The sequence below is a fragment of the Gobius niger genome (assembly GCF_951799975.1).
Source record: "Gobius niger genome assembly, chromosome: 21".
Classification (NCBI taxonomy): Eukaryota; Metazoa; Chordata; class Actinopteri; order Gobiiformes; family Gobiidae; genus Gobius; species Gobius niger.
The window spans coordinates 26,745,805-26,773,069 of NC_136872.1; the positions used below are offsets into that span (position 1 = coordinate 26,745,805).

General features: G+C 41.9%; 2 protein-coding genes across 2 annotated transcripts in view; both read right to left on the reverse strand.

Annotated features, from left to right (window-relative positions):
• The window catches only part of LOC306981091 (NACHT, LRR and PYD domains-containing protein 3-like), a gene marked incomplete at both ends in the record, with an annotated part of 491,281 nt that overhangs the window by 233,472 nt on the left and 230,544 nt on the right, over positions 1-27,265 (reverse strand). The window lies entirely within an intron of this gene.
• LOC306980683 (uncharacterized protein) overlaps positions 9,439-27,265 on the reverse strand; it is a gene marked incomplete at both ends in the record, with an annotated part of 80,092 nt that continues 62,265 nt past the window's right edge. The window contains 9 exons of the mRNA XM_079580112.1: positions 9,439-9,454; positions 10,484-10,657; positions 11,937-12,103; positions 16,671-17,184; positions 18,150-18,277; positions 18,716-18,839; positions 19,140-19,316; positions 19,568-19,741; positions 19,818-21,220. Coding sequence (XP_079436238.1) covers positions 9,439-9,454; positions 10,484-10,657; positions 11,937-12,103; positions 16,671-17,184; positions 18,150-18,277; positions 18,716-18,839; positions 19,140-19,316; positions 19,568-19,741; positions 19,818-21,220 — 2,877 coding nt within the window. The remainder of the gene's footprint in view (positions 9,455-10,483; positions 10,658-11,936; positions 12,104-16,670; positions 17,185-18,149; positions 18,278-18,715; positions 18,840-19,139; positions 19,317-19,567; positions 19,742-19,817; positions 21,221-27,265) is intronic.

The following is a 27,265-nucleotide window of genomic DNA, read 5'->3' on the forward strand; positions in this document are numbered from 1 at the left end:
CATGTCAAATGACCATTTCAACATTATAGAGATGCTGATCCAGCTCTGGTATAAGTGTCAGAGACAATACTAGAAAAATATATCAGATATGGCTTTAAAATGTCGATACTGGAGCGATGACTGTTTTGGGCTGAGGCCGAGCTCCGTCCTCTGGTTTTATGTCTGATTCCAGCATCAGTTACAAATCACAGATGAAATGTTCAGAGGAGAAAGGCTCCAAGATTCACTCGGCAAAGATTTGACTTTGTGCACATTATTGGAAACTATTTACATTTCAGAAAAATCTCGGTTCCGCCGCCGACACTTTTTATGAAGAGAAACTGCAAATACATAAAAAATGCATTTAAATACTTGTTTAACAAACATAACTTATTCAAACACATAATTGTCGAGTCAAAAATATGCAAACCATCAGTTTTGAAAAAGCTTTTTGAAAATATGTTTTTAGAGCCTTACACGTCATTGATCCTTTAACGTTTCAGGTAATTTGAGAGAAAACTGACTGCCGTGTTGTTGTCACATATTTAATGCTTTTTTGGTGAAACTTTAGATTTGGGTAAAGCCAAACTATAGAAAATGTGCTTGGTTCAGGTGGGGGTTTAGAGGTTAACATAAGAGGTTATGGAAGAGCATTTTGCTAAAAGGTTTTAAGCTATTGTTGTGGCTAACTAAGCTAACTAAGCTAACTAAGCTAACTAGCAGCAGGTGCTAATGTGGTGACAAACGTCTCCACATTGAGCTTTTGGACTTTGTCTCGGTCCATTTAGGAAACTGATCCATCTGCTCATCCATCAGTGTCTCTGAGGCCTGAGGTTTAAGACTCAGATCTACAGGAAATAACAAATATTACAGCACGACCTGAAACTGAAGAGGGAAAAGTGGAGGAGCTAAAACTCAGGATGTGAATAAAAAACAACATAAGGTTCATGAGAAGAAGAAAACAAACAATAACTTTCATGAACATCATATTAAAGACATTTAAATGAACCATGTTTTCATTTTAATGACGTCTAAATTCTCAGATTTTCACACAGAGTTTTCACATGTGGGATTTTATGGAACTCAGTTTTACCCTGTTCTGTTTCTAGTTTTACTGCTTTGATTTTTACCACATTCATATTTAATAATGTTTTGTTCCTTTGACCCGTCACACTCACGTTCATCTGTTTAGTCTTTAAATATTATATTTCCCTGAGCGTTATATCAAATCATCAAAGGTCATTCAGAGAAATCACGACAATAAGAAGAGTCTGGTTAGTTTTATGACCATCACAAAATGGCCGCCCGAGTTGTTGTTCCAATGGGTTACCATGACAACGCCTTATCATGAGTTTATCACAGATCTGTGAATGATCCACTCTCTGCTCTGTTTTATCTGTGGATAAACTTCACATCAGGTTTGTTTCTCACCGTGAGTCTGGAGCAGGTTCACGTCTGAAGTTCAGAGGGAAGTCTTTAGACCGGTCACTCTTCATGGACAGAGCCGACACTGAGGCTGTGGATCTGCTTCTGTGGATAGAAGATGATTCATGTTTGAATCTGAAATGTAAAGTCAGCCTCTGGCCAGCAGGGGGCGTGTTAATGCAGGAGTGCGGGAGTACAGAGGTTAGTGCTCATGCTTCACAGCTAGAAGGTCCGGGTTCGATTCCCACCAGGGACGGGGCCTTTCTGTGTGGAGTTTGCATGTTCTCCCCGTGTCTGCGTAGGTTCTCTCCGGGTACTCCGGTTTCCCCTATCGCTAAAAATATGTACAATAGGTGAATCCTCCAGCCAGGTGTTTCTGACCATCAGCCTGGTTGCACATGATGGAGATGGGTCCTCGAGCGCCGGCCCAAGCTGGAGCTCATGCTCCTACAGGTCGCCCCAGCGGCACTGAGGACGGGTCAAATGCAGAGAATGAATTTCCCTACAGGGATTAATAATGTATAACTTAACTTATCCCATGGTCTGGGTGAATACTGGATTCTGATTGGCTGGTGCATTATTTTGGTATAACCGCACACGTAGTCCGGTAGTTAAATCACTGGGATGTCACTCCGCTGTGGCGTCGCCATAGCAACGCCTGACACAGCTGAATCAGATAAAGGCGTAATTAGTGACTGACAGGAACGTATGAGATGGATTTAGTGTTTGCTAAATGTTTGTAGAGGAGAGTGAGCAGCTAGGTTAGCTACTGTTAATAACATATGAGCTTTACATTTCTATTGAAAACGGTTAAGGCTATTCATCATTTTCAGGCGTACATAAAATGATCCTGCATTGAAGCATCTTTGTCTGGATTAGTAAAGTCAAACATAAAAGTTTGAGTTGGGGGGGCCCAGGTGTGAGCGACTCCACCGCAGCTGTTTCCATAAACAGTTGAGCTGGTTGAGCTAGCTAGCTTTAGCTTCAGGGTAAACCTTGTAAAAGGTAAATAACTGGTGCCCACGAGTGCCGCATATCGGTGTTTCCTTCCAGGGAAAAGTGTTTCCGGGTTAGTCCTGTTGTGTTGTGATTCTGTGCTGATGTTGTGTCGTTGAGCCTGACTGAGATCCTCGTAATAGCTGCGGAGAATGACTCGCTCTGAGACCAGCCTTCAGTGACCGGCTAATAACCCACACAAAATAGTCCCGTAGTCTGGCAGATTTAGAGAGTTTAGTCAATGAAAAACACATTTATTATAAATGTTAGGTTTGTGGGACCCTGGTATAAGCGGATTAAACAACGAGGAGCCGCGTTAGACGTTATAATGCAGGAGGAACAACACTGTGTCGGGCGTTAGAACCGTCTAATGCAGCTCTGAGGTGTTTAATCCTTACTTATCTTAACTTACTTTAACATGCTCCATATGGTAGTAATAATAAAGCAGAGTCCGACCTCGTTCTGTAAAGTCGTTTTTCCTGCAGATTTTGGCTTAAGGCGAGACACTGCAGGTGAATAGGGAAAAAAAATAAATGTAGAGATGTCAATTTGAAACTTTTGCTGAACATCACAGATATAAATATGAGAAAAAAATGTATTGCATTTTATGTTTTCACATAAAAATAAGGCATTTTGAGCATTAAAATGGCCAAAATTGCCGAAAATCAAAATAATGAATTGAGCCAGATTAAATGTTATGGTTTTATTTTATTGACATATTAGTAACTAAGGTTTTTGTCAGAGGGGATTTGGGATATTTTGTTTAGTTTTGCAATAAACTAATCATCAGTGAAAAAATCTGTAAAAACTCAAATTCCGCCTGTTTTTTTTGGTTTCAAAGCTGAATAAATCAGGCTAGGAATTAGATATCAAAAAATCCCTCTGAAAAAACCTTCAGAATGTTGTTGTGTCTCAGCCTGTAAAGTGTGGAGTCTGTGGGAGCTTCTATAAGGGCTCAGGCTCTGCCCGAGTGCGGCTTCTCTCATTCAGAGAAAACCAGCCCTGAAGTTTTGTAGCGAGTGCGCATGCTCGGCCCGTTCTTCCACTTTTCCGCTCCAGCGTCTCGTAGGAGGAAAAACACCATATTTGGGTGAAAGCGTCATCACGGGGCCCCTTAGCAGGACACGTGGATGTCAAATCTGTCAATATTTATGAATGAAAACCCGCGGGAAAGACGGCCTTTCTACTTCCGGGTCGCCCGCACCTCGCAACATCATCTGTTAAGTCTTTAAATATTATATTTCCCTGAGCGTTAGATCGAATCATCAAAGGCCAATCAGAGAAATCACGACAATGAAAAGATTCTCATTAGTTTTATGACCATCACAAAATGGCCGCCAGAGCTGTTGTTCATGAGTTCATCACAGATCTGTGAATGATCCACTCACTGCTCTGCTTTATCTGTGGATAAACTCCACATCAGGTTTGTTTCTCACCGTGAGTCTGGAGCAGGTTCACGTCTGAAGAGTCGAGGGAAGTGTTTAGACCAGAATCTCTTCATGGACAGAGCCGACTCTGAGGCTGTGGATCTGCTTCTGTGGAGAGAAGATGATTCATGTTTGAATCTCAAATGTCAATATTATATTTCCCTGAGCGTTAGATCGAATCATTAAAGGTCATTCAGAGAAATCACGACAATAATAAAAGTCTGGTTAGTTTTATGACCATCACAAAATGGCCGCCAGAGCTGTTGTTCCAGTGGGTTACCGTGACAACGCCTTATCTACAGTTTTATTACAGATCTGTGAATGATCCACTCACTGTTTATTACGAGTGAAGGAACTTTCACAAACTCGAATAGTTGAACATGAAACATAAAGTAATGAGTTTAGTCACATTTGTCTTTGAAGGAGGTTAAATAAGAAACAAACTCACTTTGTCCCACAGAGCTGTGGCTCAGTGCTGCCCTCTGGAGGCTTTGCTTTTCCTTCTGCCATTTCCCCCGAGTCTCGTCCTGGGGGAGAATCAGAGCCTTTAACACAGAGATAAACCTCATCATGTGAACGCTGAGTTTATTTACCTGAGACTGAACCAACAGGAAACAGTGAGACTCGGAGACTCGGAGACTCGGAGACTCGGAGACTCGGAGACTCGGAGACTCGGAGACTCTGCTCTGTCTGACGCTCCTTCAGACGCACTTTGACTCTGATTCAGGCAAAGCTACAGGTTAATGATCCACTAATACAACATCCATCATAAACTAAAGGTCAAAAAGAGTTAATAATTACTTAAGTTGTCAAAGTTTTCCCAGTTGTTATCCTAGTTTTGTCTCTGATCATGAGTTTATTCATTTGCTTTGGCTTTTCAGACTTAAGGCAGAGTCAACAAGCAAAGGTTCAGGATCAGTGTTTAGACGATAAACAAAGATGGTCCAGTTTGTCCCACTGACCTTTACATGTGTTTCAGGATTCAGACGCTCAGTTTCATTAAGGCAAAGGTTTTATGTTTCATGTTGCACGATTGAACCTGATCATAACAAAGGCCAATAAAACAATTCTGATTCTGGAAACGTAAGGATGGAAAAAGCTGTGAGAAATGTTGAATAAAATCCTCTTTATTCTCTTGTGTCCTGATGATTTACAGTTTGTACTGAATGTGTTTGTTTGTCTCAGTTTTGAATTGTCCTTTGGGAAGAACAAATTTTTGTCGTTTTTTGTCACATTTTTGTCTTTTTTTAATCAAATTTTTGTCCATTTTTTGTCATTTTTTGTCACATTTTTGTCACATTTTTGCCACTTTTTCATCAATGTTTTCTCAGATTTTTGTCACATTTCCATCATTGTTTTCGTCTCAGTTCTGTCTCTATTTCCACACCTTTTTTCCAGAAGCTTTTGGATTGGGGTAAAGCCAAAGTGGAGAAAACGTGCTCGGTTCAGGCGGGAGTTAAGGGGTTAAAATACGTCACATCCAAACTCCTCCAGACACGGCTGCATTAACCCAGAGCGAACACCAGGGGGCAGCAGGTCCACCAGATCAGCCCTGATGGAGCTCAGGCCTGGAGAGCAGATACAGCTCAGAACATGTACACGTTTAAACTGGATTAAACATGTTCTTACTCTCACTTTGAGCTGAACTTAAAGAGTCAAACCTAAAGATATTTAAGAAAGTATAGATAGTTGTAGTCGAGTATTCTGTATCAGCTTCATGCTCATGAGGAAACTTTTATCCTAATGTTACAATTACCAACATCATCAGCAGAATTAGCTTCACGGTTAGCTTCACAGCATGCTAATACATGAACAGTTATTGTTATTGATCATAATTATCCTCGTCTTTATCACTGAAAAGACTCACAGAAACAGAGTGGCGTTTGAGTTTTTATTGAATCATTGGGGCTCAGCCTGGACGTGAGAGTCTCCCCCCGGAGTCTGGACACCGGCGGTGGTAGAAGAGGAGACCCGGGGGCGGAGGAGGGGCGCAGCACAGCCGGGGGAACAGGAGGGGGATCCTGGGGAACGGCTGCAGGCAGGTCTTCCAGGTTTGAGTTTGTGCTTTCGTTTTGTTTCTTAGTTTCAATAAAACACTTTTGAATTTGCCTCGGTGATAATTCATTCACGGCCTTGAATATGAAGAAAGTAAATCTGCAGAGAAGCTAATCTTATACTTTTTTTTTTTAAACGTTTATTACAGAATCTCGTGGAGACAGCAAATAAAACAGGCAAGGCAAGTAAAATAAAGTAGAATAAAATAAATGACAATGTGTTACAGGTTCAAAAACAAATCAGCAGCTTTGCAAATTTCTTCCACAGTTTGGTTGGATCTTTTTAGAAAATTCAAGGAGGATAAAAACATACAAATCATTTTTAAAACAGCTCAAATTTGGCAGCTGCTTTTTCCATTTATTTTTGTGAATGTGGCGTTTACCCACAGGGGCGTCGGACTGGGGGGGGTAAAGGGTGCTGAGTACCCAGGGCCCAGTGCAGGGTGGGGGCCCTCAAAAGTGCTGCAAAAAGCCTTCTATATTGTACTTTCTAAGTTTCCTCATAATTAATGCTGTAAGAATCAAACACAGCCGGGCTGAAATACAATGGCTGCTAGACAAACAATAATGATGGATGAATTTTCGGGCCCTGACCTTTAACCTCTTAACTCCCCCTGAACGGATCCCATTGTCTCCAGTTTGGCTTTACCCTAATCAAAAAGCTGCTTGGGGAAAAAGCACCAAAACAGACACAAAAAATGAGACGAAAACAAGGATGTAAACGCAACAAAAATTCGAAAAAAATTCAACCAAAAAATGACAAAAATTTAACAAAAATTTGACAAAAAAATGACAAAAAATGCCAAAAATCGACAAAAATTAAACCAAAACTCAACAAAAAAATGACAAAAAAATGACAAAAATTCAACAAAAAATTGACAAAAATTTGACAAAAAATTACAAAAATTCAACAAAAAGTGACAAAAATTCAACAAAAAATCAACAAAAATTCAACAAAAATTCAACAAAAATGTAAAAAAAAAAAAAAGAATTAAAAAACATAAAAAAGGTGACACAACACAGCCACAACACAAGGAAAAAGATCAGTTTTGTGGGTCTTAGCTTTCAAATGAGCTGTTACACAGGCCTATATAACAGCCAAAGAGGACAGAATGCATTTGGTTCAGGCGGGGGGTAAGAGGTTAAACATAACAATCAAACCAACCATGAACTAAGTCTCCATGTGTTTGTTTTCAGGTCAATGTTTCCACCTGGTTAGTCTTTATATAATTATGTTATAATAGAAATGAAATGAACTGCACTGTAAAACTGTCACTGTTATGTGGTTAAAGAACATCAAATATGAGCGGGGGTCCACCAAGATCGTCTGTACCCAGGGCCCAGAATGAGGTGCTACGCCCCTGTTTACCCATAATGATGATGAGGTTAATTAAAAGTGAAATGTCCCTCGTCAGTTTGTAGTTATACATAAGAATATCTTCAATTGTAAATGGCTCAAGATCATTAGTTTTAGTATTTAACCAGCTGGACGTCCTGCCAGAACTTTCCACTCACTGGGCAAGAGAAGAATCGATGTTTGTTCTGGATTTTCATGACAAAAATCACAAGGCTCTACCCTTTAATGTCTCCGCAGATGGACAGTAATTTTTAAGAGTTTTAAATTGCATTTCTTTTACTTTACGTGATAAATGCCCAATGTTTTTTCTGAAATTGATGTATTTTGTAACATTTTAAGTTGGATCTTCCATCATAATCCTGATCTGTTCTTTGAAAGCTTTGTTTACATATTTGTTGTCACATTTTTTGTCTGTAACGTTTAAGGCGAGACACTGCAGGTGAACATGGAAAAAATGTATATTTACAGATTTCAATGTGAAACTGTTGCTGTCGATCACTGGTGTAAATGTGAGAAGAAAATACATGGCAAGTTTTGTGTCATTTTATCTTTTCATATAAGAACAAGGTGTTTTATGCCTAAAAATGCCCCAGATTTCCCATCTTTTCAGCGACGAAATCTGAATAATGGATAGAGCTACATTCAAATGTCATTTTATTGATAAATGAGTCACCAAGACTTTTTCAGAGGGGATTTTTTGTTTAGTTTTAAATTAATTTTCGCCTTATTTTTTTACGTTAAACTCAATAAATGGGGCTTAAGGGATTAAATAATAAAAAATCCCTCTGAAAAAACCTTCCAAATATTGTTCAGTCCAAGGCTGGAAAATGTGACGTCTTTAGGTCCGACTGACGTGGACATAGTGTCGCCACAATGACAGAAACATGTGTTTGGAGAAAAAGGCCCTTGAAATTGTGTTCTCCCATATAAGTCTATGGGGGAACATTGAATCAGCCCAATATTTAAACATGTCACTGTGAAGATTTGGTATATTTTCTGTTTCCGGGTGAAAGCTTGTATGTTCAGAGACAGATTTGTCCCAAAACCTGAAAACTGAAAACATGTAGTTTTTCCTGTAGCGTCTCCAGAGCTGCTCCTTTAGCAGAGAATTTAAGTGAGACTTTTTCAAACTGTCTGTGAAGTTTGGATGATTTTAGTCTCGTCTTTGGCAAAAACATGACTTTGACTGAAATGGAAAACAGCGTCGTCTCGGTCACGGCCTTTCCTGCCACACGTGGATCCCAAACATCCAAACAAACCCGTGTTTTCCCTGCAGCGTCTCGCCTCAGGTCGGATTTATTACCACCATTTCCCAGGTGCTTCACGACAGATCAGTGAAACGCTCTTGTGATGAACTGTGTTTATGTTGCCGGGGCCCCCGTTGGCCCCCCCTCGGACACGCCCCTGCTGTGACACCGCCCACATTGAAGACGAGGGACTGAGACTCTTCGTCCCACAGCTTCTGCAAACGAACACTTGGTTTAGTCAGTTTCACTAATACTAGTTTAGAGTGAAATAAATCCTCTTTTTGGTCAAAGAAGAGAATTACTAAAGAAATGCGAAGAACCATGAGCGGCCATTTGTAATTCTAACCTCTGAACCCCCACCTGAATCCACCACAGTTTGGCTTTACCCAAATCTAAAAGCTCCTTGGAAAAAGTGACAAAATGGAGATGAGCTTTTGAGACAAGCTCGTGTCGCTTAAATCAAATAAACTGAAACAAACATGTGTCTGAAAACCGTCTCCACTTTTGGACACGTTTATGAGAAAACAATGAAAGGTTTTTATGAATGAAATGATTGTTTTTATGAGTAAACATCTCACAAACACACACAGTAAATGGACTCGACTTATACGGAGCTTTTCTACCTTCTTTAGGCCCAAAGCGCTTTACAGAAAAGAACCAGTCGCTCTCGTTCATACACCGGTGCACACAGACACTGGAGAGAGAGGAAGTGTCCTGCCCAAGGACACAACGACACCTTCAGGAGCCGGGACAGTGGACAGTGGAAAACTCCAACACTTTCTCCAACGTGTGTCACTTTATTATGTTTAGTCAAATTAAAGTCGGCCTCGTTTTTATCTATGTGGATTTTCCAAGTCTGTAAATGAATAAATAATAAACATCTTGCTCTGTTTTATTATATTTTTCCATTATTTATTTGCACAAATCACACAAATTGACACTTTTTCCGCTTCTTAGTTTTCACACAATCTGAACAACACATGAGTTTCAACACATTCAAAGAACATCTCTTGTTTAAAAAGCATTTCCTCCTCCTCGAGTGAAGGTGTAAAGTTGTGTCAGTGTGAATGTGAACGCCCACAGCGCCCCCTTGTGGTGTTTGTAGTTAGAAAGACGAGCGTTTTATTCCGTGACTTTACATTAGATCTGGGGGATCTGCTGCTCAGGTGCTTTTGCCACACGAGTCTTTGAGTTCCTAATAAACGCTGAGCGAGTTTATTACAGGTGTTCCAACAATCGTAATCTTCAGTTTTGTAATCAGAAGCCATATTTATACATAAATATACTGACAATCAATGGGAAAGTATTCTAAAAGTATTCACAGTATTCAGAATACAGTACTCCGGTTAGACAAAGTAACAGAATACGTTACAAAATACGTTTTAAGACAAGTATTTGGTATTTAGTGTTTTCCCCAAAACATCATTAGATCAATAAAAACAATCAGACGCCTGGAGAGTCTGAAGGACTTCACTTTCTTCTCTCTTTTTGTCTCCAGGTTCTTGATGGAGCTCAGACCTGTTCCTCTGAGCCGTGATCCTGGATCCTTCTGTTTATTCTCCTGGACTCAGACTGAGGCGTCTGATCTGGAGCTGCTGAACATCAATATAAAAGCCTCCAGCTGTGGAGAAACAGAAATCAGGAATTATTTATTACAACTTATTATTATTCACAATAATTAATCTGGAAAGACAATGAAAAATAATAAAGTCTTTAAAACAGTTAAATCTCCCGTGTATCGGAGTGTGGGCTGGTGTGACTGAGGAAGACGGAGATAAACTGAATATGATGATTATTGAAACTAAACTCACTCCAGGTCTGTTTTTCATAAGGATATAACGTAATAACATGGTTAACACTTGATCTTCATAAATAACCTTTAATGATAGAATGGATTTAAGATTAAAAACTCTTTAAAACAAACTCCAACAGCCTCAGTGTTTTTAGAAAATAGAAAATGTTCCAGGTTCAGAACAGTCTGATAAAGTCTGGACTCACCTCAGTGTCTCCAGTCGACAGTCAGGGCTCTGTTTGAGGACCAGGAGCTCCTTCACGTCTGACTCTCTCAGATTGTTAACCCACAGGACCAGCTCAGTGAGATGTGAGGGGTTGGACTTCAGAGCTGAGGCCAGAGAGGAACAGCTGATCTTTGACAAACCACGGCCACTCAATCTGAATAAAATAAATACATAAATAAATAAAGTTCTTAAAGTCCAGAGATAAAACAGGTTAAACAAACACAAAGACACATCTTGAATAATAAAAGTCATGAATTTGAACTGAAAAGTTAATCATTTAAAACAACAAACTTTTCCACAAATTGTTTAAAGTCTAATTCTTTTCTAAAACTTTCTAAAATATAGTTTGAACAATATACAAATCTTAATGTATAAAAAGCATAAATAGATGAAAATATTTCATTTATTTTGTGATTATTTTTAAAATGACATTTAACACATTGAGTGCCAAAAAATCCAGACCATTTTTCCTGATATTTGTAGCAACAGAGTGTATTCTGTGTTATAGTTATGGACACAGGCTGTGGCTCGTTTGAAAGCTGAGACTCTCAGCTCTCAGGAGGTGGAAACACTTTCATTCTACGTGTCTCGGTTCCTCAGAAATCCTAAGCTAAACAGAGGCTAGTTTGATCAAATATTGTGTGTTTTATGAAACACAACTGTCTCCCTCATTTCTCTCCTCACTCTTCAAGAAAAGAACATGGACTATTGAGAATGTCTGGGCCTGAGTTTCACGTTGTTTGAAGAGAACATGGAGCTGAAATATTGTTACAAAAACACGTTGCCGAGGACGCGGTGGTGACTCGCAGTAAACAGCGCTCGCGTCTGACACAAGGTTTATGTTTAGATCATAAACTGTCGGCTTGTCGACCTCATTGGTCTGTGATTATGAGGCCGACGGATAAAAAACTAAAGAGCGATCTGAAGCACAAGGTGAGGAGATGTTCTGTGCAGGCGATCCCTCTGCTCTCCCTCCTGTCTGACACTGAGCTGCTGCAGGACCACTGGGCGGGGCCACTGGGCGGGGCTTTGAAAACACACGATGAACTGTTGTGTCGCCATCTTCACTGTTTTGGTCACGGCCGGAGGAGTTTGATGGTAAATCCTAGCACAGAAGACGACACACGGAGCTCCCGCGCTATGCTTGGCTCGTCTTGGTTTTGCCGGAGTCAGCGAGATTCAAATCACACAATTCCAGACTGTTTCCCCCATGAATCTGTGAACATGAGGATCAGTCTGACTCAGGCCAGGCTAAGACTGTCTCGTTTTGTAATAAAATAAAAAATAAATAAAAAAAAAACCTGTTCTTTTTCTTCTTGGCACTCAATGTGTTAATATATTCTAAAAGTCTATGGATAAAACTTCTAAGTTTTTATTCATCTGGAAATGAATCATTTTTGTCTTGAGCCCTGACACAGGGACAGTGAACTGACCTGAGAATCTTTAGGCGACAGTCTGACCTTTGCAGAAAACCACACAGATGAGACACTCCTGACTCAGACAGTCTGTTATTACTCAGGTTCAGCTCAGTGAGATGTGAGGGGTTGGACTTCAGAGCTGAGGCCAGAGAGGAACAGCTGATCTCTGACAAACCACAGCCACTCAATCTGAATAAAATAAATACATAAATAAATAAAGTTTTTAAAGTCCAGAGATAAAACAGATAAAACAAACACAAAGACACATCTTGAATAATAAAAGTCATGAATTTAAACTGAAGAGTTAATAATTTAAAACAACAAACTTTTCCACAAATTGTTTAAAGTCTAATTCTTTTCGAAAACTTTCTAAAATATAGTTTGAACAATATACAAATCTTAATGTATAAAAAGCATAAATAGATGAAAATATTTCGTTTATTCTGTGATTATTTTTAAAATGACATTTAACACATTGAGTGCCAACAATCCAGACCATTTTTCCTGATATTTGTAGCACCACAGTGTATTCTGTGTTATAGTTATGGACACAGGCTGTGGCTCGTTTGAAAGCTGAGACTCTCAGCTCTCAGGAGGTGGAAACACTTTCATTCTACGTGTCTCGGTTCCTCAGAAATCCTAAGCTAAACAAAGGCTAGTTTGATCAAATATTGTGTGTTTTATGAAACACAGCTGTCTCCCTCATTTCACTCTTCACTCTTCAAGAAAAGAACATGGACTATTGAGAATGTCTGGGCCTAAGTTTCACGTTGTTTGAAGAGAACATGGAGCTGAAATATTGTTACAAAAACACGTTGCCGAGGACGCGGTGGTGACTCGCAGTAAACAGCGCTCGCGTCTGACACAAGGTTTATGTTTGGATCATAAACTGTCGGCTTGTCGACCTCATTGGTCTGTGATTATGAGGCCGACGGATAAAAAACTAAAGAGCGATCTGAAGCACAAGGTGAGGAGATGTTCTGTGCAGGAGATCCCTCTGCTCTCCCTCCTCCTTCTTAACCCGGACAAAACCGAGGCTATTATATTAGGCCCTCAAAAACTGAGAGAGTCTTTATCTCAACAGATCATCTCCCTGGGTAATGTTAGCATATCAACGAGCACAACAGTAAAACACCTCGGAGTTCTGTTTGACCAAGACCTCTCTTTTAAAACACATATAAACCAGGCTTGTAAAATAGCGTTCTTTCACCTGCCCAACATTGCTAAAATGCTAAGATCGATGCAGAAAAACTTATTCACGCATTTGTCTCTTCAAGGCTGGATTACTGCAACAGCCTGCTGGCAGCGTGCCCTAAAAGCTCCCTGAAAAGTTTTCAATTAGTTCAAAATGCAGCTGCTAGATTGTTAACCCGGACAAAGAGAAGAGAACACATTACACCTGTGCTAAAGTCTCTCCATTGGCTTCCTGTTGAGTTTAGAATCACATTTAAAATCCTCCTCCTCACATTTAAATCCATAAAGGGTTTAGCTCCGCTTTATCTCCAAGACGCTGTCATTCCATATCAGCCAACCAGAGCTCTCCGCTCTCAAAACTCAGGGCAACTAGTGATTCCTTGAGTCTCCAAAATTACTGTAGGAGGCAGAGCCTTTAGTTACCAAGCTCCGGTTTTGTGGAATAAACTCCCAGCCCACGTTAAAGAAGCAGACACAGTCCCTATATTTAAGACTAGGCTCAAAACGTACCTCTTCGAATTAGCTTATAATCAGGTCAGTTAGGTAAAGCACTGACCCACAGCCCGAAGTAAAGCTGCCTCAGGAGAAACACTGCTGTGGGAAGTACGGTCCACTGAGCGCTATCCTCTTCTTCTTACTGCAGACTTTGTTTTATCATGATACAATACTTAATTTATCTGTAGTCTGTTCATCACTATTCACATGGTGTCTCCTGTCCCCCCCCCCCCCTCGGGAGAGCCTGTCTAGATCGAATGGAGGAACCCGGCTGAACGGAGGAACTGGCATTCTGGAATCTGAGGACTGGACGGTCTGTGATCTTGGCCCGTCTGCTGAGGGATCCTTCGGCCCTGGGTCTCTATAGCCTGTCCGTCCATGGGAGTGGATCTCTCCTTCTGTGGTTCGCCCCAAGGTTTCTCTTTTCTCCTGCCGGGTTTTTGAGTTTTTCCTTGCCGTGCTGGAGAGTCTAAGGACGGGGGACGCCCACGCCGCTCGTCGCTACCTCCTATTGGACATTATATTTGCCATTATATTTACCTGAACTTTTAATTGTCATATTTATTGCTGTGTTTTATTGCCTTGATGTTTGTTGCAGCCCTTTGAGGCGACTTCTGTTGTGATTTTGGGCTATACAAAACCATTAAACTTGAAACTTGAAACTCTCTGACACTGAGCTGCTGCAGGGCCGCTGGGCGGGGCTTTGAAAACACACGATGAACTGTTGTGTCGCCATCTTCACTGTTTTGGTCACAGCCGGAGGAGTTTGATGGGAAATCCTAGCACAGAAGACGACACACAGAGCTCCTGCGCTATGATTGGCTCGTCTTGGTTTTGCCAGAGTCAGCGAGATTCAGACTGTTTCCCCCATGTATCTGTGAACATGAGGATCAGTCTGACTCGTGCCATTGTCTCGTTTTTTAATACACTGCGTTCAAAATGATTATGCAAATTGTATTGTTGTGTTAAAAAGGTAAACAAAAAATCATGATTATGAAACTCATGGATGGTTTTGTATCTCTTTGAATCACTGACATTAATATCAGAGACCTGGGATGATTAGTTTTCAGGTTAAGGGAAAAACTACTGAAAAAGGATGTTCCACTTTATTAAGCAGATCATAATTTTCAATTAATATGGGAAAGAAAAAGTCTTTCTGCTGATGAAAAGCATGAAATAGTTGAATGTCTTGGTCTAGGTATGAAAACCTTCAATAATTCATGAAAGATGAAGCGTAATCATCGAACTGATAAGAGATTTGTGGATGATTCAGACACACACGGGTTTGTGCAGATAAAGGCACAATGAGGACGGTTTCTGCCAGACAAACACATCAGATGAATAGAACAGCAGCTACAAAGCAGCAGACTGGTATTTGAAGCTGCTGGTGCCTCTGGAGTCTCCCGAACATCAAGGTGTCGGACCCTCCAGAGGCTGCAGTTGTGCATAAACCTTCTATCCGGCCTCCCCTAAACTGTTCACTGAAGCTGAAGCAGAAACGGCTGCAGTGGCTCAGAAATACATGAGGACTAATTTACAAACAGTCTTGTTCACTGATGAGGCCGTGTAGCCCTGGATGGTCAGATGGATGGAGGAGGGGGCGGAGTCAGAATCATGAGGAGAGAGCTGGTCGGTCCCTTTAGGCTCCCTGAAGGTGTGAAAATGACCTCTTTCTGACTGACCACTTTCTTCTATGGTACAAAAAGAACAAGATCCTCTTCATCATTACAACGCACCATGTCCTGCTGTTAATAATAATAATAATAATAATAATAATAATAATAATAATAATAATAATAATAATAATAATAATAATAATAATAATAATAATAATAATAATACATTTTATTTGTATAGCGCTTTTCAAGACACTCAAAGACGCTTTACAGAAAACAAGAATAAAATCACACTTACAATCAGCACATTTAAATAGAGAGCAGTTATTCAGTATTAAAAGCCTTTTTAAAGAGGTGAGTTTTGAGTTCACTCTTGAAGGTGGGGAGGTCAGAACAGGCACGGAGCAGTGGGGGCAGTGAGTTCCAGAGTGTGGGGGCGGCGATGGAGAAGGCTCTGTCTCCCCAGGTTCAGCGCTTGGTCTTACAGGGGAGGGACAGGAGGTTGGCGTTGGAGGAGCGGAGGGAGTGAGATAGTGTGTGATGGTGGAGGAGGTCGGTGAGGTATGGAGGGAACAAATTATGGAGGGCTTTGAAAGTGATGAGGAGGACCTTGAACTGGATGCGTTGAGGGACGGGGAGCCAGTGGAGGTTCTGAAGGACAGGGGAGATGTGTTCACGGGAGCGAGTATGTGTGAGGAGGCGGGCAGTGGAGTTTTGGATGTACTGGAGTTTGTTGAGGGTTTTGGATGGGGAGCCGTAGAGGCGCTGTTGCAGTAGTTGATTCTAGATGTAATGAAGGCATGAATCAGTGTTTCAGCGGCAGAGAAAGTGAGGGATGAGCGGAGTCGTGATATGTTTTTGAGATGGAAGAAAGCAGTCCGGGTGATTTGCTTGACGTGGGGTTCGAAGGAAAGAGTGGGGTCGAGGAGAACATCGAGGTTGTGGATGAGCGGGGACGAGGAGAACACCGAGGTTGCGGATGAGTGAGGTCGAGGAGAACACCGAGGTTGTGGATGAGTGAGGTCGAGGAGAACACCGATGTTGCGGGTGAGTGGGGTCGAGGAGAACACCGAGGTTGCGGGTGAGTGGGGTCGAGGAGAACACCGAGGTTACGGGTGAGTGGGGACGAGGAGAACACTGAGGTTGCGGGTGAGTGGGGACGAGGAGAACACCGAGGTTGCGGGTGAGTGGGGTCGAGGAGAACACCGAGGTTGCGGGTCAGTGGGGACGAGGAGAACACTGAGGTTGCGGGTGAGTGGGGACGAGGAGAACACCGAGGTTGCGGATGAGTGAGGTCGAGGAGAACACCGAGGCTGTGGATGAGTGAGGTCGAGGAGAACACCGAGGTTGCGGGTGAGTGGGGTCGAGGAGAACACCGAGGTTGTGGATGAGTGAGGTCGAGGAGAACACCGATGTTGCGGGTGAGTGGGGTCGAGGAGAACACCGAGGTTGCGGGTGAGTGGGGTCGAGGAGAACACCGAGGTTGCGGGTGAGTGGGGTCGAGGAGAACACCGAGGTTGCGGGTGAGTGGGGACGAGGAGAACACCGAGGTTGCGGGTGAGTGGGGTCGAGGAGAACACCGAGGTTGCGGGTGAGTGGGGTCGAGGAGAACACCGAGGTTGCGGGTGAGTGGGGACGAGGAGAACACCGAGGTTGTGGATGAGTGAGGTCGAGGAGAACACCGAGGTTGCGGGTGAGTGGGGTCGAGGAGAACACCGAGGTTGCGGGTGAGTGGGGACGAGGAGAACACCGAGGTTGTGGATGAGTGAGGTCGAGGAGAACACCGATGTTGCGGGTGAGTGGGGTCGAGGAGAACACCGAGGTTGCGGGTGAGTGGGGTCGAGGAGAACACCGAGGTTGCGGGTGAGTGGGGTCGAGGAGAACACCGAGGTTGCGGGTGAGTGGGGACGAGGAGAACACCGAGGTTGCGGGTGAGTGGGGACGGAGTGACGGTGGTGCTGTCGAAATTGAGGCAGAAGTCTTGAGCAGATTTGGTGATGTTTTTTGGACCGATGATGATGATGTCTGTTTTGTCACTGTTTAGTTTAAGAAAGTTGTGTTTAATCCAGGTTTTGATGTCACTCAGGCAGTGGGTGACGGTGGAGTGGATATTGGGGTCTATGGATAAGAACACCTCCACATCACTGGCTGCTATGGGCATAAAAGGAGAGAAACTCATGATGTGGACCCCCTCCTCCCCTGACCTCAACCCTGTTGAGAACCTTTGGAGCCTCAACAAAAAATACTTCTATGAGGGTGGGAGGCAGTTTTCATCCAAACGGCAGCTCTGGGAGGCTATTCTAACATCCTGCAAACAAATCCAAGAAGAAACTGTCCAAAAACTCACAAGTTTAATGGATTTAAGAATTTTGAAGCTGTTAAAAGAAGGTCCTATGGTAAAACATAACTTGACCTATTGAGATGTTTTTGATTGAAATAGCTTTTGACTTCAGTAAATATGACCACCTAATGCTACAAATTCAACAAATGACCATTTTCAGTTAATTTCAAGCTTTAAAATGTATTGAAACGATGAGTTTCATAATAATTTGGAACAGTAGAGTTAGTTTTTTTTACAATATTTATTTTTGAAAAAAATACTGTTTTCATTGGGAGATTTTTTCCTCCACAAGTCCTCCAGACTTGAAAATGATGCTGACTCTCATTTGAGTTGACAGTTTAGAAAATCTTAGAAAAATGTCATTTGCAAAATCATTTGGAAAACAGTGTAAAACAAAACAAAAACGAAAAAACGTGTAAAAAGACGTTTTTTTTCTTTTTGGCACTCAAAGTGTTAATATATTCTAAAAGTCTATGGATAAGACTTCGAAGTTTTTATTCTTATTTTGTAATGAACAAAACAAAACGAGCCCTGACACAGAGACAGTGAACTGACCTGAGAATCTGCAGGCGACAGTCTGACCTTTGTAGAAAGCCACACAGATGAGACACTCCTGTGTCAGACAGGTCTTTGTTCTTACTCAGCTCCAGCTCAGTGATATGTGAGGGGTTGAACTTCAGAGCTGAGGCCAGAGAGGAACAGCTGATCTCTGACAAACCACAGCCCCTCAATCTGAATAAAGAATAAATGAAGTGATTAAGTCCAGAGTAAAGTCAGAGGAGTTTCTGTAGCTACAGCTGAACATCTGAGACTCTGGTTTGGAGCAGGACTCAGAGGTCGGGGGTAAATGCTGTGATTTTTCAGACATGATCTCCTACACTTTACTTCACTCTCAGAGAACGGCTACGTCCCATCACTCAGTGATTAAAGGATGAGGAGAGTGGAGGATGGACGAGCGAGAGCCGTCACAGACCTGACACTGATGTCCTCAGACCTGCACTGACCTGAGAGAGGAGAGCTGACAGTGAGGACTCTTCAGACCTGCACTGACCTGAGAGAGGAGAGCTGACAGTGAGGACTCTTCAGACCTGCACTGACCTGAGAGAGGAGAGCTGACAGTGAGGACTCTTCAGACCTGCACACAGCACAGACACTGAGGAGTCACTCAGTTTATTTTCACTCAGATCCAACTCTCTGAGATGGGAGGGGCTGGAGCTCAGCGCTGACGCCAGAGAGGAACAGCTGATCTCTGTCAAACCACAGCTGTTCAATCTGAATAAAGAATAAATGAAATTGTTAAAGTCCAGAGACAACACATATGAAACAAACACAAAGACAGACATCTTGAATAAAAAAGTTATTTTTAAAATATAGTTTGAGCAATATACACATCTATGTGTATACGAATTTAATTTATGTTGATCTATCTCTTTTTAACATATCTACAAGACTTTCATTTCTATAATTTATTTTTTTATTTGTGTCATGAACAAAACAAAAACAAATCTCTAAAACTGTTTTGTTCATAGTTTGTGTTAAACTTGAGCCCTGACACAGAGACAGTGAACTGACCTGAGAATCTTCAGGCGACAGTCTGTCATTTGGAGAAAACCACACAGATGAGACACTCCTGAGTCAAACAGGGCTTCGTTCTTACTCAGGTCCAGCTCAGTGAGATGTGAGGGGTTGGACTTCAGAGCTGAGGCCAGAGAGGAACAGCTGATTTCTGACAAACCACAGCCCCTCAATCTGAATAAAGAATAAATGAAGTGATTAAGTCCAGAGTAAAGTCAGAGGAGTTTCTGTAGCTACAGCTGAACATCTGAGACTCTGGTTTGGAGCAGGACTCAGAGGTCGGGGGTAAATGCTGTAGTTTTTCAGACATGATCTCCTACACTTTACTTCACTCTCAGAGAACGGCTACGTCCCATCACTCAGTGATTAAAGGATGAGGAGAGTGGAGGATGGACGAGCGAGAGCCGTCACAGACCTGCACTGACCTGAGAGAAGAGAGCTGACAGTGAGGACTCTTCAGACCTGCACAAAGCACAGACACAGAGGAGTCACTCAGTTTATTATAGCTCAGATCCAACTCTCTGAGATGGGAGGGGCTGGAGCTCAGCGCTGACGCCACCACTTCACAGTGAAGATCTGAGAGTTTACACTTAACAAACCTGTAACAGATGTTAGAGCGACATGTGAGTGATTCTAACAGGTCTGTGAAGCTTCTGTCTGTGACTGAGGACTCACACAGCCTTCCTGCAGTTCCTCACCGCTGGGATCAGTCTCTGTTTACCCTGATCAGGCGTGTTGTACTCGTTTAGATTCAGCTCCTCCAGGACCTGCTCTGACATCTGCAGCATGTAGGCCAGAGCCGAGCACTGGATCTCAGACAGTTTCTCCCTAGATCCACCTCCAGACTTCAGGAAGTCCTGGATCTGCTGCTGCACAGACTGGTCCTTCAGCTCCATCAGACAGTGGAAGATGTTGATGCTTCTGTCGGGAGAGACTCTCCATGTGTTCATCTTTTTAAGGTTTTTAATGACTTCTGTGATTTCTGATTGGTCGATTGGACTCAGCAGAGCTCCTAAAAGTCTGTGGTTGGACTCCAGACTGAGGCCATGAAGGAACCGCACAAACAGGTCCAGGTGGCCGTTTGGACTTTGCAGGGACTTTTCTACAGATTTTTTGAGGAACTCGTTTGGACTTAATCTAGACACTGTTCCTTCACTTCCATAAAGAAACTGCCTGACCAACTCCTGGTTGTTCTTAAAGCAGTGGTGAAGGTAAACGGCTGCCAGAAACTCCTGCACGCTCAGGTGGATGAAGCAGTAGACTGACTGGTTGAAGACACTTTCTCGTTTGAAGATCTCAGTGCAGAGTCCGGAGTAGACCGAGGCCTCGCTCAGGTCCAGACCCACCTGCTCCAGGTCTTCTTGGTAGAACATGATGTTTCCTGTCTGCAGATGCTCAAAGGCCAGTCTCCCCAGCTTCAGGAGCAGCTCTGTGTCGGCCTCTGTCAGTCCCCAGGTCTCAGACTTGACCTTCTGAACAAATGCCTTCCACAAACTGTTCTTTCGTTCCTCAGACCGAACTGCACCATCATGAGTTGTACTAAGACTTTTCTCTGCCCTGTCCTGAGTTCCTGCTCCGTACTTCCTCTTCCTGTGCGTCTGCACCAACAGGAAGTGTGCGTACATGTCTGTGAGGGTCTGGGGCAGTGGTCCGCTCTGATGGCTTCTCAACACGTGGTCCAGGACTGTGGAGGTGATCCAGCAGAAGACTGGGATCTGGCTCATGTTGTGGAGGCTGCGGGAGGTTCTGAGGTGGGTCAGGACTGTTTGAAGCTTCTTCTTATTGGAGAACCTCTTCCTGAAGAACTGCTCCTTCTGTGGGTCAGTGATGAAGCCCCTGACCTCCGTGACCCTGTGCACGCACCGCGCTGGGATCTGATGGGCCGCCGCTGGGCGGGAGGTGATCCATATAAGGGCGTGAGGAAGCAGAGCGCCTCTGATGAGGTTCACCAACAGTACGCCCACCTCTGACCTCTGTGTGACCTCAGAGATGAGCTCACAGCTGAAGTCCAGAGACAGTCTGCTCTCGTCGAGGCCGTCAAAGATGAACAGGAGTTTACAGACGGACAGAGTGTGGGCTGTGAGCATCTGTGGGGCAGAGAAACACAACATTTAACATCCATGACTTTACACCACTTTCCTTCAACCCTCACTTTAAACCAGTGAGTGGTGGAGCTCCAGTGTGAGGGACTGCAGGGTTTACAGTGAATGTGAACACAGACTGAACTAACAAACGCCCTGAGAGCCAGGAGTCATTTCAAAAGTGTTTGAGACTTTGAAATATATGATGTGAAAGGTAAAGCTTTCTCTAAATGAGAGTGACCTGTGGATCCAGCGCTGGATGGAACACTTGGATCAGCTCCATCAGACTGTAGCGCCCCCTTCTGACCAGGTTCATCTCTCTGAAGGACAGTGGCACCACCAGCTGCAGCTCCTGGTTCTCTGAGCCCTGGGCCCAGTCCAGACAGAACGTAGTCTGGCAGATTTAGTGACTTTAGTCAATGAAAAACACATTTATTATAAATGTTAGGTTTGTGGGACCCTGGTATAAGCGGATTAAACAACGAGGAGCCGCGTTAGACGTTATAATGCAGGAGGAACAACACTGTGTCGGGCGTTAGAACCGTCTAACGCGGCTCTGAGGTGTTTAATCCTTACTTAACTTAACTTACTTTAACATGCTCCATGTGGTAGTAATAATAAAGCAGAGTCCGACCTCGTTCTGTAAAGTGTTTTTTCCTGCAGATTTTGGCTTAAAGGAATAGGCCACCGTTTTTACATACCAAGATATGTTCTTAGCTCACCTTAGCCAAGTTAATATATTCCCGTCTGGTCTTTGTCCGTGCGCTCACACATACGCAGCCTCTCCCACATGTCACATAGCTCCAAAAAAGCTCACGATAGAAGCTACCAAGCTCTTCCATGTGTTCCCTATTTAAATAAAGTTACGTGAAGTGTTTTCATGCGAAGTATATTTACACAGAAATGTAGCATGTCGATTTTATAAGCAAATAAAAAGGGGGACTATATTGTGAGGCGTAATGATACGAGGAGCAAAACGTCTGCGCAGTAACGCCTAAAGGTTATTGACGGAAGTGAGCGGGGGAAGTCTTTAGGAGTAAATATACTTAAATATACTTTGCATGAAAACTTCGCATGAAAACACTTCACGTAACTTTATTTAAATAGGGAACACGTGGAAGAGCTTGGTAGCTTCTATCGTGAGCTTTTTTGGAGCTATGTGACATGTGGGAGAGGCTGCGTATGTGTGAGCGCACGGACAAAGACCAGACGGGGATATATTAACTCGGCTAAGGTTAGGTAAGAGCATATCTCAGTATGTAAAAACGGTGGCCTATTCCTTTAAGGCGAGACACTGCAGGTGAATAGGGAAAAAAAAAAAAAAAAATGTAGAGATGTCAGTTTGAAACTTTTGCTGAACATCACAGATATAAATATGAGAAAAAAAATGTATTGCATTTTTTCTGTCATTTTATGTTTTCACATAAAAATAAGGCATTTTGAGCATTAAAATGGCCAAAATTGCCGAAAATCAAAATAATGAATTGAGCCAGATTAAATATTATGGTTTTATTTTATTGACATATTAGAAACTAAGATTTTTTCAGAGGGATTTTGGATATTTTGTTTAGTTTTTCAATAAACTAATCAACAGTGAAAAAATCTGTAAAAACTCAAATTCCGCCTGTTTTTTTGGTTTCAAAGCTGAATAAATCAGGCTAGGAATTAGATATTAAAAAATCCCTCTGGAAAAACCTTCTAAATCGTGTTGTGTCTCAGCCTGTAAAGTTTGGAGTCTGTGGGAGCTTCTATAAGGGCTCAGGCTCTGCCCGAGTGCGGCTTCTCTCATTCAGAGAAAACCAGCCCTGAAGTTTTGTAGCGAGTGCGCATGCTCGGCCCGTTCTTCCACTTTTCCGCACCAGCGTCTCGTAGGAGGAAAAACACCATATTTGGGTGAAAGCGTCATCACGGGGCCCCTTAGCAGGACACGTGGATGTCAAATCTGTCAATATTTATGAATGAAAACCCGCAGGAAAGACGGTCTTTCTACTTCCGGGTCGCCCCCACCTCGCAGACAAAACATCATAAAATAAACATCATCATTTTTATATCTGACATGAAAACTAAGATGTAAAGGGAGGAAAATAGATACAAATCTCCACTTCCCCCACTGTGAAACATCAACACTTTCACCTAAAGTGTCTCGCCTTAAAGGCAAATATTAAAGTAAAATCAAAGTCCAACAGAACAATCAGATTAATGTCTTTATTTTCTTTATAACGATCAACGAGGAGCCAGTCATTACTGATGGATTTATGAACTTTAACTGAATCTCTGTGATTCAATTCAACTCTAATACTAATGTAACACAGGGAAGGGCATCAGGGTTTGTCAGTGTTTCACTGAAATATGATACGACTCAAATAAATACTTAAAAACATCATCTGTTTAGTCTTTAAATATTATATTTCCCTGGACGTTAGATCGAATCATCAAAGGCCATTCAGAGAAATCACGACAATGAAAAGATTCTCTTTAGTTTTATGATCATCACAACATGGCCGCCAGAGCTGTTGTTCATGAGTTCATCACAGATCTGTGAATGATCCACTCTCTGCTCTGCTTTATCTGTGGATAAACTCCACATCAGGTTTGTTTCTCACCGTGAGTCTGGAGCAGGTTCACGTCTGAAGAATCGAGGGAAGTGTTTAGACCAGAATCTCTTCATGGACAGAGCCGACACTGAGGCTGTGGATCTGCTTCTGTGGAGAGAAGATGATTCATGTTTGAATCTGAAATGTCAATATTTCCCTGAGCGTTAGATCGAATCATCAAAGGTCATTCAGAGAAATCACGACAATAAGAAGAATCTGGTTAGTTTTATGACCATCACAAAATGGCCGCCAGAGCTGTTGTTCCAGTGGGTTACCGTGACAACGCCTTATCTACAGTTTATTACAGATCTGTGAATGATCCGCTCACTGTTTATTACGAGTGAAGGAACTTTCACAAACTCGAATAGTTGAACATGAAACATAAAGTAATGAGTTTAGTCACATTTGTCTTTGAAGGAGGTTAAATAAGAAACAAACTCACTTTGTCCCACAGAGCTGTGGCTCAGTGCTGCCCTCTGGAGGCTTTGCTTTTCCTTCTGCCATTTCCTCCGAGTCTCGTCCTGGGGGAGAATCAGAGCCTTTAACACAGAGATAAACCTCATCATGTGAACGCTGAGTTTATTTACCTGAGACTGAACGAACAGGAAACAGTGAGACTCGGAGACTCGGAGACTCGGAGACTCGGACACTCGGAGACTCGGAGACTCGGAGACTCGGAGACTCGGAGACTCTGCTCTGTCTGACGCTCCTTCAGACGCACTTTGACTCTGATTCAGGCAAAGCTACAGGTTAATGATCCACTAATACAACATCCATCATAAACTAAAGGTCAAAAAGAGTTAATGATTATTCAAGTTGTCAAAGTTTTCCCAGTTTTTATCCTAGTTTTGTCTCTGATCATGAGTTTATTCATTTGCTTTGGCTTTTCAGACTTAAGGCCGAGTCAACAAGCAAAGGTTCAGGATCAGTGTTTAGACGATAAACAAAGATGGTCCAGTTTGTCCCACTGACCTTTACATGTGTTTCAGGATTCAGACGCTCAGTTTCATTAAGGCAAAGGTTTTATGTTTCATGTTGCACGATTGAACCTGATCATAACAAAGGCCAATAAAACAATTCTGATTCTGGAAACGTAAGGATGGAAAAAGCCGTGAGAAATGTTGAATAAAATCCTCTTTATTCTCTTGTGTCCTGATGATTTACAGTTCATGACGTTTGTACTGAATGTGTTTGTTTGTCTCAGTTTTGAATTGTCCTTTGGGAAGAATAAAGTTGTTTGAATTGAATTTGACTTGAATTTGTCTTTTAGTCGTTGACAAACCTGCTCAGAAATCCAGGTACGAGGTTTACTGTTTTGGATTGACCGAGACTGTCTTTGAAAACAGAAAAACAATTGTCTTAGTTTGTTATGGAGCCCTGGAAGTGACGTCAGACAAAAAATACATATATAGATTTTTTTTGTTTTCATTTTTAACATTAATACTTTAGTCTGTTTCATGTTTCATGTTGCACAGAAAGTTTGTAAAACCTTTGACAATAGTAATAAACAGTTTTCTGATTCTGAGCCGATTATTGCTCCACGTGGAAGAATCCGGAATGACATCAGGATCCAAACAGCCTCACATGAAACTCTTTTATTGAACTAAAGTTATTTAAGAGACGAGGAAATGCGAGCGCTCAGCCTGGGCACCACAGGGGGGTAGAAGGTTTGGACCAATGGGCGCTGGCTGCTCTGCTTTATGACCACCACACTGGGGGGCCGCCATTGCTGTAGTACCTCCATATCGCCACTAGGCCCCCATTGAAAAGCATTGGAGTTTAGACGCCTTAAAAACACCTTTAACGCCTGGTTTCAATGTTTTCAACACTAGACTAGGCTCGATCTTCCTCCTGAGGTAACGCTGGGTTAGTCACAATGTAAGAAACCAGGCTGGCTTTTTGAAATCTCGTACTTAAAGAGGGGGTGTTCTGCTTTTTTCAGTCCCATAGCACCAGTCTATATCTCACTACAATGATGACAAACCTTCTGTTGGTCTGTAAATGCAGTAAATTAGAATCACTGCCTTGTATAAAATGTCTCTCTCAAAATGGCTGTCGTGAATGTCTTGAAATATGCCTCTGTCTCTTTAAGAACCTCTGAGCCTTTAGACACGCCCCCTCCACACGCTGTCTGTGGCATCAGTGGGGAGGGGGTTCTGGGCCGTTCAGACTGAAACTCAGACTCAGAACTACAAACATGTGCAGGCGAGAGTAGCTGTTTGTAGAGGGGGAGGGGCTAATCCGAGCTGAACTCCTCCCTGTGGTCCTTTTCTGAGCTGAACCTCGGTGTTGCTGACGAAGCCTTTTGGATGAAGAGGAGAAACGTTCGACACTTCAACTACAGAGTACAGACGAGGACTCAAGAACAATAAACATTTATCTGATGGTTTCAATGGGCTGTAGCTCAGCAGTTAAACTTGTATCATCTGGACAAACCTTGAATTAGAAACTGAATTAAATTGTGATTCCTCTTGTCACAAGCTGCAAGAACTACTTCTGTGTTTAATATTTATTTACATTTTTATTCCATATTCTTGTTCCAAGCATTTCTTAGTTTTTAAACCCCTTCATTTTCAATAAAACACTTTTGAAAATGTCCTGGTGATTCTTTATTCTCGGCTCTTTTCTACCGTCACGTTTTCATCCTTGTTTCTGTTGCTTTTTTCTGGAAGCTTTTAGATTTGGGTAAAGTGCAACTGGAGGAAGATGTGCTCGGTTCAGGCGGAGGTTAAGAGGTTAAAACCCCTTAACCCCCGCCTGAACTGAGCACTTTTTCTCCAGTTTGGCTTTACCCAAATCCAAAAGCTTCTGGAAAAAAGGTGAGAAAATAGCAACAAAACTGAGACAAAAACAGTGATGGAAAAATGACAAAAATGTGAAAAAAATGTAACAAAAAATGACAAAAATATGAAAAAAATGTAACAAAAAATTACAAAAATGTGAAAAAAATTGACAAAAGTGTGATAAAAAATCGACGAAAAAATGGATAAAATGTGACAAAATTTGACAAATACTGACAAAAAATGACAAAAAAATGTGAAAAAATGTGAAAATAATGTGACAAAAAAATTACAAAAATGTGACAAAAAAATGACAAATGTGACAAAATTTGACAAAAATGTGATAAAAAATCGACGAAAAAATGAATAAAATGTGACAAAAAATGACAAAAAAATAACAAAAAAATGACAAAAAATTGACAAAAAATGACAAAAATGTGATAAAAAATCGACAAAAAAATGTGAAACAAAAAAATTACAAAAATGTGACAAAATTTGACAAAAAAATGACAAAAAAACCCCCAAAATGTGACAAAAAATAACAAAAAAAAGACAAAAAATTGATAAAAAATCTACGAAAAAATTACAAAAATGTGACAAAAACAAAACAAAACAATGACGAAAAAGTTGCAAAAATGTGACAAAAAATGACGAAAAAGTTACAAAAA